At 44.3% G+C, this 15,481-nt stretch overlaps 1 protein-coding gene across 2 annotated transcripts; it reads left to right on the forward strand.

Annotated features, from left to right (window-relative positions):
- Positions 1-3,175: 3,175 nt before the first annotated feature.
- On the forward strand, positions 3,176-12,183 carry LOC117454011 (antimicrobial peptide NK-lysin-like). Of its 2 annotated transcripts, XM_071204521.1 has the most exons (6): positions 3,176-3,526; positions 8,524-8,627; positions 10,339-10,424; positions 11,048-11,125; positions 11,213-11,367; positions 11,940-12,183. In XM_071204521.1, exons 3-6 carry the CDS (start codon positions 10,398-10,400, stop codon positions 12,031-12,033), a joined length of 354 nt encoding a protein of 117 aa, XP_071060622.1. In that variant the 5' UTR covers positions 3,176-3,526; positions 8,524-8,627; positions 10,339-10,397; the 3' UTR covers positions 12,034-12,183. The 2 variants fall into 2 exon arrangements, with proteins under 2 accessions (XP_071060622.1, XP_071060621.1); XM_071204520.1 differs by lacking the exon at positions 3,176-3,526 and having other exon boundaries at positions 8,397-8,627.
- The last annotated feature ends 3,298 nt before the right edge of the window (positions 12,184-15,481 follow it).

Below are 15,481 nucleotides of genomic sequence, written 5' to 3' on the forward strand. Positions count from 1 at the left end.
GCACAGTAAATACTCTCTTCCCAGAGTATATGATGGGACCAAAGTGATGATTTAGTAGGCTACATGGTTTTAATAATACTTTTGCTTTTCAATGTTTGCCATTTCAAACCATGAGCTGGTTCAAATAATATTTGCCTTGATTTACAATATGTTCTCATTTGTTTTATCAGCACAGTTTTGAAGCGTTGGTGCTTTTCTTTGCCACAGTCCACTTTGGACTATATGAGATATTTCAGGATTGCACTTTTAACTCACTTGAAATGTTCTCACTTGGTTTCAAAACATAACAACAAACAAATGCCATAATCTGTTCATTGGGGACCATCAATGCTATTTCTCATTGCTGTTGCCGGCCACTATTGCTCATGTAAACCTACTACCGGTGCCCCGTGTAATCTCAGATTCACCCTGAGTCATTTTGTTCTGGAACCGGGCCTGTATGGCCATAAACTAAACAAACTACAGAGCCCATTCGGTGTCCTGTTAGTGTTTACTTCCTGTCTGCCTTCTTCTGGTGATTTATCTGACGTCCAGCGCTCCGTCTTTTAACCTCTTTCTTGAACCTCCTTAGCAACCTTCATTATAGTCCTTGACAGTGGTCTGTACGACTGTATTAACAACGTGTCACATGTTAAGAATTTACAATCAGAATCGAGTATTACATTACATTTCATTTAGCTGACGCTTTTATCCAAAGCGACTTACAATTACCAATTACAGGGACATTCTCCCTGGAGTAACTGAGGGCTAAGTGACTTACTCAAGGGCACACTAGTGGTGGTGTTCCAGGCGGGATTTGAACTCAGAACCTTCCGATCTGCAGCCCACCTCACTATCCATTAGACCACCACTACCCCTCATTCAACTAGTATTCAACTAACCCGTGTAATACAAGTTGTTAGTAGCCTTAAGGGCCTACACAGTTGTTATGCTATACCACATTAGCCTTCATTGGATGTATAATGAGCTGCACTAAACTACATTTTAGCATTTAAAATACCTAGCCATTCTTTTGCGGTTATTTTGGTGAAAGTAACTAGAAAAGTAACTAAAGTAGTGTAACTCATTACATTTCAGAGACAGTAATTTTGTAATGTAACTTATTACTTTCAAAAGAGAGTAATAAGTAATATGTAATATATTACATTTTGGAAGTAACTTGCCCAACACTGGTGATGACACACAACTAGCGTCACTGCAGGATACCGACGAGACTCTAGCTCCACCTGTTGGTTTGTTAGAGTAGCAGCAACATCCACCAACTGGGTTGAACTGACTGAGCTGTATTCACACTGTAGAGGCTTCTCAATTCTTAAATTTCCCCTCCTGGACTCCCCTCCTCGAGACTTAGTCCCGCCCACAGGAGATGCGAGCGGAGGACCGAGGAGGGGAACCGAGGAGAGAGGAGGGGAAGCAGCAGACGTTTAAAGAAATGAGAACTCCTCTCCTCTGAGCAGTCATATTAAAGCGACGTCCGTTCATTTTTACCTGGCAACAGCTGCATCAGCTGTCGAGTGTTTTGTCATATTTTATAATCTCTGCTGGATCAGCTGAACATTGTTCCCCCACATATTTACTTTGAATTCATTGAGAGTGCGGTATAATGAGACAATAACAGGCTACAGATGCGGGGACACACACACACAAATATATTTATATAAATATATGCAATTTAAAGTATGAAAGCACTCTCATAATAACGTAACACAATCAGAGACTGGATATATCCCCCCCCCCCCCTCTCCCCCCCCCTCTCTGGTCGCTGAAATGGGGAATTGAAATGACGGGCCAAAAGTTGTATTTGCAAGTATTAAAAGTAAGCAGAGGACACCAAACCAACTGAGACCTGTCTGTCCGCAGCATCTGCGCACTGTACAACACACACCTACACACTGTACAACACGCACCTACACACTGTACCACGCACACACCTACACACTGTACAACACGCACCTACAGCTCCTAAAGCATAATCAGGCTACAGCCGTTGTGTATTTTATTATGTGAAGCACTAAATGGTCTTAGAAAAATATCGACTCTTTGTTTGTAGATATCTACTAAACTAAAGCAAATAAAGAGAGTAGGCCTGTTATACTGAGTGATATATATTGTACACACTCCTCTGCTTTCTGCACCTCACAGCTGTTATCACTGTAAACATCGCGTTGCGATGAGAGCAGGTTCTAAAATAATATCCAGGGGATGCATGCAGAGCTGTCATTGGCTGAGATAAGTCCGGCCGTGCGTCACGCCTCCACCGTTCCCGGAAATGCATCCGCGGAGGAGCCGTGGAGGAACCATCAGTGTATCCTCGGTTATAGCTCCTCCAGAGAGCCTCCTCGACGCTCGATCCTCGGTGTGCATTTAGAGCAGGGGTGGGGAACCTCCGGCCCCCGGGCCGTATACGGCCCGCGAGACCATTTGGTTTGGCCCTCGAGGTAATTTATAAACACACGCAAAAAAGAAAAAAAATTAAAGAAATCTAGACCGCAAAATAATTAAACAAGCAAGTGCCTGTTTTTCCTGGCAACGGTCATGGTCCTTGAACACAACACGAGCCCAACGTGTCATCACGTGGTATATGTCTCGTCTGACAGGGGTGCAGTGCTGACGGAGAGCACCAGAACGCCACACCGGGACTTCAAATAATTGCAGTACCCATAAGTCCGTAGGCTACAAATGCCGCAGTTTTTGCGTGGCTGTGTCTTTAGTTGTAAGCCCAGTCGCGATCTGTTCATCTGTCATTCTGATCATACAGTCAATAACTGTGTTGTTATTAGCATCTGGTTAGCTAGCTATGCTAACGAATATAAGAAGCTTTTTCTCCAACCAGTGAGGTAAATCATTATAGTTATCAAAAAACAAGAGAATAAAGTAAACAGGTATAAAATACTATATGTCAGTAAAAAAAAAGTTGTTATTAATAAACAAGAATACAGTTTGAAAGGAGAGTGATTTGTAAAATATCCATAAAGAAAAAGTAAATCTGCTTACAGTTCTGTTTCATATGGGTTTTGAGAGATGTTTCCATAGATCTCTTCATTTTGCTCTCAAAGTGCACCAGATTGATGCTTTCAACTTCAATATTTAAAAAAAAATCTTCCCGGGGGAGCAAGCCCCCAGACCCTCCTAGAGGAGGTTAGGTCCCCCCCCACTTAAATCATGTCCACATGGATAGGAAACTAAATACATTTGCACACATCTTGTGTCCATATCTTTCTGTTTTGGTGGTCATGCTACTTCGTGCACGTGCATGCATGCGCGAGTCATGGTGAGATATCTGGATTAAGAGGTTGCTTTTTCTTTGCACAGCATGAAAGAAAGGCCAAATGAATGTGCTGTGATTTTTAAGCAGAGGTCAATAATTTGTACGGCCCTCAGAGGATGTTGAACAAATTGAAATGGCCCTTGAGAGGAAAAAGGTTCCCCACCCCTGATTTAGAGAAATGAGACGTCCTTCGAAATGGCGCGCTGAAATTCATTTCCGGGTCACTACCGGAGGACCGAGGAGTCGAGGAGGGGAAATGTGAGTATTGAGAAGCCTCTTGTGTCTCAAATGAGTGGCACACGTTTACCTTGGTCCACCATTCATATTAAGCTCTCTCACAAAAAACTAATCAGTAAATGCTCAACTTAAAGCTGTACTATGTTAATGTTTTGAGCAATGGTTTAAATTAATATGTTTGAGTGTAGAACCAGCACCTTACCGTGGTAGAGAGGTTTGTGTGCCCTGATGAACCTGGGGGCTGTGTTGTCTGGAACCTTGTGTTCCTGGTAGGGTCTCCCATGGCAAATTGGTCTCAGGCAAGGGGCCAGACTAAGATTGGTTCAAAAGACCTCATGAAAGGAAAAACAAGAAGTGAGGATACCCGGCCCGGAGGAAGCCCGGGGTCCCCTTCTGGAGCCAGGCCCAGAAGGAGGACTCGTCGGCGAGCGTCTGGTGGCCGGGCTTGCCACGGAGCCCGGCCGGGCCCAGCCCGAAAAGGCAACGTGGGCAACACCTCCGCTTCTCTGTCCCGCGGGCCCACCACCTACGGGAAACATCGATGGGGTCGGGTGCGCTGCCAGACGGGTGGCAGTGAAAGCGGAGGGTCTCGACGGACCAGACCCGGGCGGCAGAAGCTGGCTTTGGGGACGTGGAACGTCACCTCTCTGGGGGGGAAGGAGCCGGAGCTTGTGCGGGAGGTGGAGCGGTACCAGTTGGATCTGGTTGGGCTCACCTCTACGCACAGCGTCGGCTCTGGAACCTTACTTCTGGATAGGGGTTGGACTCTATTCTTCTCCGGAGTTGCTCAAGGTGTGAGGCGCCGGGCGGGTGTGGGGATACTCACAAGTCCCCGGTTAGGTGCTTCGTTGTTGGAGTTTACCCCAGTGGACGAGAGGGTCGCCTCCCTACGCCTGCGGGTTATGGGGGGGAAAACTCTGACTGTTGTGTGTGCTTATGCACCCAACAGCAGTTCAGAGTATTCGGCCTTCTTGGAGACCCTGGAAAGAGTCCTGTATGGGGCTCCTGAAGGGGACTCCTTAGTCTTGCTGGGAGACTTCAACGCACATGTGGGCAATGATGGAGACACTTGGAGGGGCGTGATTGGGAGGAACGGCCCCCCTGATCTGAACCGGAGTGGTGGTTTGTTACTGGACTTCTGTGCTAGTCATGGATTGGCCATAACAAACACCATGTTCGAACATAAGGATGCTCATAAGTGTACGTGGTACCAGAGCACCCTAGGCAGAAGGTCCATGATCGATTTCGTTATCGTATCATCGGACCTGAGGCCGTATGTTTTGGACACTCGGGTAAAGAGAGGGGCGGAGTTGTCAACTGATCACCATCTGGTGGTGAGTTGGGTCGAGTGGCGGGGGAAGCCTCTGGATAGACCTGGTAAGCCCAAACGTGTAGTTCGGGTGAACTGGGAACGTCTGGAGGAGGCCCAAGTTCAGGAGGCCTTCAACTCACACCTCCGGCGGAGCTTTTCGGGCATTCCTGTGGAGGTTGGGGACATTGAACCAGAGTGGTCGGTGTTCAAAGCCTCTATTGCCGAAGCCGCGGTGGGGAGCTGTGGTCTCAAGGTCTTAGGTGCCTCAAGGGGCGGTAACCCTCGAACCTCCTGGTGGACACCGGTGGTCAGGGAAGCCGTCCGACTGAAGAAGGAGGCCTTCAGGGATTTGTTATCCCGGGGGACTCCCGAAGCAGTTGCAAGGTACCGACAGGCCCGAAGGGCAGCAGCCTCATCCGTGGCCGAGGCAAAGCAGCGGGTGTGGGAGAAGTTCGGAGAAGACATGGAGAAGGACTTTCGGGCGGCACCAAAGTTGTTCTGGAAAACTGTCCGACACCTCAGGAGGGGGAAGCAGGGAACCATCCAAGCTGTGTACAGTAAGGATGGGACGTTGTTGACCTCAACTGATGGAGTGTTGGGACGTTGGAAGGAACACTTTGAGGAACTCCTGAACCCGACAACTCCGCCCTCTATGTTAGAGGCAGAGCTGGAGTATGACGGGGGATCAACGCCAATCTCCCGGGGGGAGGTCACTGAGGTCGTCAAACAACTCCACAGTGGCAAAGCCCCGGGGGTGGATGAGATCCGCCCGGAAATGCTGAAGGCTCTGGGTGTTGAGGGACTGTCATGGTTGACACGTCTCATCAACGTTGCGTGGAAGTCGGAAACGGTACCGAAGGAGTGGCAGACCGGGGTGGTGGTCCCCCTTTTCAAAAAGGGGGATCAGAGGGTGTGTGCCAATTACAGAGGCATCACACTACTCAGCCTCCCCGGGAAAGTTTACTCCAAGGTACTCGAAAGGAGGGTCAGGCCGATTGTCGAACCTCAGATTGAGGAGGAACAATGCGGATTCCGTCCTGGTCGTGGAACGACGGATCAGCTTTTTACTCTCGCAAGGATCCTGGAGGGGGCCTGGGAGTACGCTTATCCGGTCTACATGTGTTTTGTAGACTTGGAGAAGGCGTATGACCGGGTTCCCAGGGAGTTACTGTGGGAGGTGCTGCGGGAGTATGGGGTGAGGGGGTCTCTACTCAGGGCCATCCAATCTCTGTACTCCCAAAGCGAGAGCTGTGTCCGGGTCCTCGGCAGTAAGTCGGACCCATTTCCGGTGAGGGTTGGCCTCCGCCAGGGCTGCGCTTTGTCACCAATCCTGTTTGTAATATACATGGATCGGATTTCGAGGCGTAGTCGTGGGGGGGGGGGTCTGCAGTTCGGTGGACTAAGGATTGCACCACTGCTTTTTGCAGATGATGTGGTTCTGATGGCTTCATCGGTCTGCGACCTTCAGCACTCACTGGATCGGTTCGCAACCGAGTGTGAAGCGGCTGGGATGAGGATCAGCACCTCCAAATCTGAGGCCATGGTTCTCAGCAGGAAACCGATGGACTGTCCACTCCAAGTAGGGAATGAGTCCTTACCCCAAGTGAAGGAGTTCAAGTATCTCGGGGTCTTGTTCTCGAGTGAGGGATCAATGGAGCGTGAGATGGGCCGGAGAATCGGAGCAGCGGGAGCGGTATTGCAGTCGCTTTACCGCACCGTTGTGACGAAAAGGGAGCTGAGCCGGAAGGCAAAGCTCTCTGTCTACCGGGCCATTTTCGTTCCTACCCTCACCTATGGTCATGAAGGATGGGTCATGACCGAAAGAACGAGATCGCGGATACAAGCGGCCGAGATGGGTTTCCTCCGCCGGGTGGCTGGTGTCTCCCTTAGAGATAAGGTGAGAAGTTCGGTCATCAGGGAGGGACTCGGAGTTGAGCCGCTCCTCCTTCGCGTCGAAAGAAGCCAGTTGAGGTGGTTCGGGCACCTAGTTAGGATGCCACCTGGGCGCCTCCCTAGGGAGGTGTTCCAGGCACGTCCAGCTGGGAAGAGACCAAGGGGTAGACCTAGGACCAGGTGGAGGGATTATATCTCTTCGCTGGCCTGGGAGCGCCTTGGGATCCCCCAGTCAGAGCTGGTTGATGTCGCCAGGGAAAAGAAAGTTTGGGGCTCTCTGCTGGAACTGCTGCCCCCGCGACCCGACCACGGATAAGCGGGAGAAGATGGATGGATGGATGGATGGATGAGTGTAAGAATATTATGATTGTATGTTAAAAAAATATTATTATCACACAACACAGTTTCGCTCGGCTCTACAGAGCTTTATGGCATCACTTTGTTTTGTTTTTTTGCTACCGTTTGGTTCACTCTCTCAACTCTTGTGTCATTTTGAGATGCAGCAAAGAACAGATTTCAGTAAAAAAAACAAAAACCTGTAGCCTACAATACCTGCTCATCACCAAACACCAGAAAGACACAGTTAACAACTGGTACCTTCAGGAGTAGGAGAGACCAAAGCAAGAGTCCAATGTTGCCCTGGATGCACAACTCAATTTACAATAAAGCACATCAAAAATCAATAAATGCCAAATTAAGTAACATGATGAAGGAACTTTGGGGGTTTATACGTTTGTAAGGTACATGGGTTACATTCCCATATAAAAAAGACTCACAGACAGTACATATCTATCTACCTATTCAAACAATTAGGTACTACTTTATTTTTTACATTGTTCCTGTTGTGCGTGCAAAGGAGTTGGCAGATGAACTGCGGGTGTTACAGATGGTCTCAGTAGTTGAAGCAGGAAGGGGATAGTGCTTGATTCAGTCACACAGTAAGAAAGGTGTAAAAACAGGTCACGTATTATTGGAAGGATTAACACTCATTCAACATTGTGTTCTTTATATTGCAGCTTCTTGGGTTTTTCAATAATAACCAAACACAGTTACATTGGAATTTGATGAATGTCGTTTTTTTTCTCAAACAAGTGTCTTAGTGTTTTCCATAAGGCTGCTTTCAACACTATGACACACTCTTGCCAGTAAGGGAAGTCTTTATGTCAAGGAAAAAACAACTACTAATATGTGAAAACAAGAAGGGGAAAATAAATATTGAGTCATTAAAGTTGAAGCCCATTGCATGTTCATTATGCAATACATCTTCAGTATCTTCAATCTCTTTTAAATCTCTCTAAAAAGGGAACAATACAAACAATATATTTGAAACAAATATAACTTGGTAAATCAATAAATGGACAAGAGGTCATTACAGCTCAGACACTTTCTTTACACTTGTTGTCTACATATCCCTGAAACAGCTGCCAGGCCCCTGCAGCACTAACATAAATATTAGGACTAAACTAAATACATTAAGTTAATAAATGTTTGTTCTGTAGGTTAACTGATTTATTGTGTTGTAAAATAAAACACATCTGCGCTTGTTTCTTTTAAGAAGTACATTTGAAATACTTGCACGTGTTTTGTAAGACATTCTTTTTAATAAATTCAGTCTCTGACTTTAGCAGGGGAAATGCCACGTGCGGTGCTAATATGTGCGTTTGAGAGGCATGCAAATTATAAAAAGCCACAGAAGGTGAAGCTGATGATCAATGACTCATCAGCAATCAGCAATGTGCATCTCATGCTCGTAAGAATGCAACATACATTTTCCCTTTTGTTTTAAATATTTATGAGACATATTTCATTTCAGCGGTTGTTTAACTTGTGTATGTTTCTGGACCTCCAGACTGAGGAGGATTTCCATTCTAGTTCAAATAAGAGTTGAGGCGGAGCACTGACCATCATACAGAGGAGGTGAGAAGCTGTGAAACACACACACACACACACACACACACACACACACACACACACACACACACACACACACACACGCACACGCACACGCACGCACACACACCTATAATTAGAAACGCTGTCTTACCATGCCATTGTTTTACTGACTGTTATCTATCTTATTTGGTAATAAGTAACACACCTCTCTTTTATTTTATTTGTAAGAGACCATGTAACATATTAAACTTAAATGTTACCATTTATTGTAATGTAGCATTTAGCTTGGAAGGAATTTTCATCTACAGTCCATTGGGTGGTCACCAGGTGGTCACACATTTAAAGAGGCCCTATTGGGCTTTTTGGTGTTTCTCCTTTCTTGTTGTGTGTTAGGTTTTAGTGCATGTAAATGGTCAGCAACATTTAAAATCACCAAATTCCCTCCAGCTGGAGTTTCTCTCCCACACCCCTGCCTGAAACAACCCGGTATCACTACCACGACGGTCGGTTGTTATTGTCAATATTAATATAATAATGATATATTTTTCACACTCGATTTCGCCGATTTTCTTGTTGCCCCAGCCCCACCTCTTTTAGCAGAAATAAAGGCTACATTAATGTATTAAATCGATGTTAATATAACACCCCTGCCTGAAACTCCTCAATTAGACGCCTTTGTATACTTCAGTAACATAATGACATCACTATGTAACGCTTGCTCTATTGGCTAGGCAAGGAGAGTTTATTTATACAGCTCCTTTCAACACAAGGCAATTGTGTTTTACAAAAATTGACAACATTTAGAGCATTAAGAAATAGTGCTAGCGCTCCAACACCTTGTATGTGATAGGCCAATGAGCGGGACATCTCTAAGCGGTTGACCACTCACAACAGAGCCAGCTAACCAATCAGAGCAGACAGGGCTCTGGTTTCAGACAGAGGGTGAAAAGAGGCAGTACAGGCAGTATGAGAAAAATAAAGACCTTTTTGAACAATAAAGCATGGAGACATGTCACAGTAGAGACACAACATACAAATATGAACCTGAAAATGGGCTGGAATAAAAAAAATCCTCTTTTAAATAAATAAAAACGGAAAAGATCCAAATATCCTTATCTTTTTTACAACCAAATAATTCAAGGCTTCAAGCTCAACATCACCTTTCTGCATTGAGGGCAGCACGCATGAACGGCTCAGTGATTATTGGCTCAATTTGAAAGATAAAAAACGTTGATCTTCACACAGATGATACATTTAATGTCGGTCTTTTTTGTCTTTGGGGTGCGAGTGAGTAGTGAGTGCATTACCTGGAAACTCTGCGTCTCGATGAGTGGGAGGTGTGAAAATGTTTTTTTTGTGATGGTGGTCTCAACAAAACCACCACCTCGTGGGACCAGCCTTGTTGCAGTTTAAATGTCCTTCTGTGGGGGTGCTGTTAAATGTGTGTAACGTTGTCTTTATCATCTAGTTGGGGCGGTGGTGGCGAAGTCGATAGGGACTTGGCTTGGGAACTGGAAGGTCACCAGTTCAAGTCCCCGAAAGACCAAGTACTACCGAGGTGTCCCTGAGCAAGGCACCGTTCCCCACATTGCTCCCCGGGCGCCGTTCAAAATGGCAGCACACTGCTCCTAACACTAGGATGGGTCAAATGCAGCGAAATAATTTCCCCATGAGGGATTAATAAAAGTTCATCTTAGTCTACTGCTTTTCAACATGTTTTGTATTGTCTCTTCAGTATGGACAATCCACGGCAGAAGCATCGAGGTCAACATTGATGATCAGGAGCCGGGGGAAATGGAAATCTCTGTGGAGGCTGGAAAGGTAAGATGACTGCTTTACAAACCTTCTGCTAGTCAACAATTCATCTACTATGACAAAATGTTAGATAATGTACAAAGGCTCAAATACCCACCTGCTGTTTCTCTGTAGATTATGTAGCTCTACATTTCACTTTAACCCTGATTTTATATTGTAGCCTACTCAAGCCTGAATAAAGTTAGGATTATCATTAGAGTGGGTTGAGGATAATCTAAACAAGTACAAATACAGAAGCAGAATGTACTTAATATAAAAACTAAAGGTACTCCTGCATAACAAAATACCCCCTGTGACTCCCATATTATTATATATCACAGCATAGGATGGTTAATACTGATGCATCACTGTGTAAGTAATATACAACCGTTGTGAAAATTAAACAGTTAATGGGGTTTGCACAATTTCCTGAAGACCTTTTTTATAATTACAATGATTTCATATTACATTGACTGCATGTTAAAGTGACCAACTCCACTTATAAACATTATAATGCTTCAATGCATCCGTGCATCTAATGGGTTCTTGATAAAAGACCGCTCTTTTAACATTTTTCCATTCACTAAGTTCTGTTTGAAGCACTCATTCCTTTGCTTAGTATTACAACAATGTGTCATTTTTACCTCCAGCTTCCAGGTGTGTGCTGGGCGTGCAAGTGGGCTTTAAATAAGGTGAAGAAAGTGGTCGGACGTAACGCCACAGCAGAGGTAAAACACTAAAACACTGACAGCTTGGTGATGATTTAGTAGGTGCATGGAAGGTATGAGTATTAATGATAATCTGCATTCTTCTAGAAACTGAAGTCAAAGCTGACGGCCGTCTGCAATGAGATTGGCCTCTTAAAATCGTTGTGCCGCAAATTTGTCAAGTCACACCTATCAGATTTAATCGAGGAGCTCGCGACCACGGATGATGTGCGGACCATCTGTGTCAACACCAAAGCCTGCAAGTGAGTTTCCAGCCCGCCATTATACAATCATTTTAATACATATATTGTTCAGATATTATAACAACTCTTTAAGGATAAATTGTATTTCTGTCAAAACTCATTCAGTCATGTAGGTCACTATAGATACAAATGTTGGGAAGTAAAGAGGACAACACTGCTCAGTATAAAGTAGCATAAATAAAATACTGAAAATATTTCAGCACATGCATAAATAATCAATTTTTACATGTACTGAAATATTTTCAGTATTTTATTTACTTTATACTGAGCAGTGTTGTCCTCTTTACTGCCCAACATTTGTCTGAGAGCCTCACTGTAGAACACTCTTGAGATTTGAGACACAAAACAAAACATAATCGAACGTGATACATTTGCTCTACGATGAGCTAGAACATTAAACTGCTTACATGTAACAAAGTATTAACAATATAACACATTGTTTATAATGAGTGATTTTGATAAATACATTTCAATGCAGGGCTTTTAGCTGTAATGGAGTTTTTTCAATATTGTATTGTGTTTTTGCTAATTATTTAATATTTGTTCATGTTTTCTTGTCTTGCTCTCTTTAGGCCAAAGAAGTTGTTGCACCAAGTTTATCAAAGTGACGATGGGGGTGTTCAAATACAAATTAATGAATATCCCGAGGGTCTCATGCATGGATGAATAAAACAATATAAACCAGAAGTGCTTGTGGTAGTGACCGAATCACCACACAGTGCATTAAGAATATGATAAATTAGCTTTCAGCTTTATTTCTCACTGCATTTACTTTCTCTCTTTGAAATGCCTGTAATGTGATTTTCAATTTATGTATCTGTGCACAAATTATCCAAATAAATGTTTGCATTTCAAATGTTATGAATATTCATTCTTAAACCTTGTTGAAAACGTGATAACCTTCACATCTATGGTTTGAGAAATGTCACAAAAAAAAGCCTAAAAGAAAGCGCTTTTTTATCCTGAAAACATTTCTTAAAAGTGAGACGGTGATAGTATGGAAACAATATCAGGAGTGTGGCTACACCACTGACACCATCAGGTTTTTGACGAGTCAAATCAAGCATATGAAATTATTGTTGCGGTAAAGCTTCTCAGAAACCGGTGATCATTACTACACCCAAACGCCACTTTTACAAACAGCAATAGCAACTATAAATGGATTCAGCACTTCTAGAGAAATATATTGCATTTAATACTTATATGCACAAAACAAAAACAGGGGTAAATTGAAACAGCCCGTTGAGACATCTAGTTTGTGGGTCTAGCATTTACTGATAGACAGCTGTCATAAAGAAAGAAGCCCCGCCCACAGTGGAGATGTTAAACAGTGTTTTCTCACAGCACCATCAACCAGCGGCGTAGCTGTGGGTGGGCACGTCTGGCCCACCCACAGCCAATCAGCGCTTCATAGCGCAGAACCGGGAAGCCCAGAAGGAAGTGCCACAAACTGCAGTTCATCTAGTGGCCGACAGGGGATGGATGCAAAAAGGAGCAATTCCCATAGACCCCCATGTTAAAATGCCCAACTTTACAGCAGAAATAAACATGTTTCTAGCCTGGATCCAATAAAACTTATTCTGGATATAGTTAGATTCCACCTTCATGACAATGGAATAGGGAGTGCATTTTTATAGTAAGTAAAGTAACTTTTGCCGTGAGTGAATGAAAATATTATTTCTTCTTGAGGTCTGCAGTTTAGCGTGTACACATTTGCTGAATATGAAAACACTCAGTGTGTGCCCACTGTGCGACTGTCAAGGATAAACAACCTGTGCCCCCGATATATGTTGTATCATGTATTATTGCTACACAAACATTAGGCTTGTTTGAGACAAGCAAGGCAAGGCAAGGCAAGGCAAGGCAAGGCAAGGCAAGGCAAGGCAAGTTTATTTATAGAGCACTTTTCAACGCAAGGCAATTCAAAGTGCTAGTGCGCTGCATGATGGTTAGTCCTTTTGTCCAACTTGCTCTGGAGGCTCGCCCACCCTCCCTGGCTGCAGGCTGATAACAGACAGTTGGGATCGCGGCGAAATTCTCTCTGCAGACCCATTCTCACAGCGTTTACCAACCTTTTTCTTGCTCAATATCAAGCCACACTTATTGTTTTTACTTCGGCTGTAACTTTGTGTGTGCTCAGGATGAGTTTGGCTGTGTTTCACTGTGTATTGCTAAACAAGGAAACAACACCTCCATGGAGCTTAGCGCGATTCACAACGTCCCGACCAATCAGAGCACACTGTGCTCACTGGGAGCGTGGGGGCTGGAGCTATTGGAGCTACAACGAGCCGTTAAAGAGCCTGTGACACGGTTTTCCCCCATCATCCAAACCCATCAATTTGAGTACATATTGTCCCCTTGAAAACCGTTACTGAACTGATTTTGGATATTTGTACTTTGATAACCATTAATCTGCCTTCAATGTTGACAATTTTCTGGATCTTCTCGCGGATTCTTCAAGTCCCGCCAAATGATGGGTGACGTCATTGCGGGCACAGCGCTCCAGCTGCACCGTCCAGGATCCCAGCATCTGCATGTAAACCTTTATATATATACAGTCAGATGTAAACGCACGATGGTGCACACAGCAGCAAGCTCAGACAGCGATGACAGTTTAATTTTGATCGTGTCTGAGAGCTCATATGAGGCTGAAGGATCGGTTTATGTTGTATCTGTTAGAAGTTTAGGAATGAGGTGCGTCAATATGGGTGATCATATGGTCATGTAGCCAGTGGTGGAATAGGACTAAAAATCATCCCGGGACTCTCGACCGGCCCAATTCGGTACCGCTAGTAAATTGTCAACGGGGGGAGTGGGGATGTCAGGGTGCTGTAGATAGTAAATGTAAATATGTAAATATTTGTGTCACTGCATCCTGGTAAAATACAAATATAATGTATAATGTCTGTGTCTTTGACAATAGCGCTGCTAGCCACCTGTGCCCTGTACTACGAAGCCAGTTCAACAGACCCTGGATATGTTTGAGTAACAAACAAACTAACAACAACAAACTAACAAACGAGATCTCGCTAAGCGGTCCTACGACGCTGGTTATCAACTCGGTAAATCAAGCCAGGGTTTCTCTCTCCAGCTGAGAGCGCGTTCACGTCTAAGACACGAGTGGATCTGACTTTAATTACATTTGTCTCGAGTGTTTCGTCAACATAATGTGTTAAATAATACTTCTGCATCCAGTCTGTGACACTGTGAGTGTTGCACGGCCAGATGAGGCTGGAGAAGCTGACTCAGATAAGGAAATATATGATATATTATGATCGATGATCTGATTGATGATGTAATATGAATGATAAGTGCGACACGTCGGCGTCTTCTCTGGATACGGCAGTTTAAACTGTATTTCCTTTATCCTGTAATATGACTTGAGAGATTTAAACTCCGCACACTGAGTTGATCTCTGTTCTATAGATGCCGGAGCCGGGCAGCGTCAGGTAAAAGAAGTTATTTAGCCTTCTCAAACCTGAGCCTCACGCGCCGCCTATGGGGGATGTGCTAGTTACTTATCCGACCGGCCCACTTCGGTACCGGCGAATCCCGATGGCCAGTCCGCCACTGCACCCAGCCCACGTAAACTGTCAACGGGGGGAGCCTCGCTGCGGGGAAACGGTGGACCTAGTGTCCCGATCGGAGTGGGAATAATAATAATAATCCGTGCATTTTATCCATTAATTTCCCCAACACTGTGGTAAAAAACCACACGTTTAATCCACGTTGTTGGTGTACTACAACTACAAAAAGCATCGGTTTGTTTTCTCATCAGGAAATGCAGACCGGCTCAAACAAACGATTTTTAATCATCATCCTCACTCATCATTTAATGTATCATATGTTCGCCGAATTGACATGAAATCACTAATAAATGTAGTTTCATCCACTTGAGTTTACAACTACAAAAATAATTGATTTGTTTTTATATCACATCCGACGGGAGGAAATTCAGCAGCTCTCACTCCCGATTTGTAATCCTAATGTAATCATCATCTTCACCACGATCATTTATGTTTATGTCGCCGAATTGACATGAAAGCACTGACAAATATGAATATACTGTAGTCAACTTCATTAAAACGTTATTAACGTGCCTAAACTCAGTAAT

The sequence above is a fragment of the Pseudochaenichthys georgianus genome, chromosome 10 (assembly GCF_902827115.2).
Source record: "Pseudochaenichthys georgianus chromosome 10, fPseGeo1.2, whole genome shotgun sequence".
Taxonomy (NCBI): domain Eukaryota; kingdom Metazoa; phylum Chordata; class Actinopteri; order Perciformes; family Channichthyidae; genus Pseudochaenichthys; species Pseudochaenichthys georgianus.

Bases quoted from the DNA above. Each gene is read 5' to 3' on its own strand.
- LOC117454011 (XM_071204521.1), top strand. From the start codon at position 10,398: ATGGAAATCTCTGTGGAGGCTGGAAAG. The intron at 10,425-11,047 runs GTAAGATGACTG...TTTTACCTCCAG, and splicing joins TCTCTGTGGAGGCTGGAAAG to CTTCCAGGTGTGTGCTGGGC. The intron at 11,126-11,212 runs GTAAAACACTAA...GCATTCTTCTAG, and splicing joins GACGTAACGCCACAGCAGAG to AAACTGAAGTCAAAGCTGAC.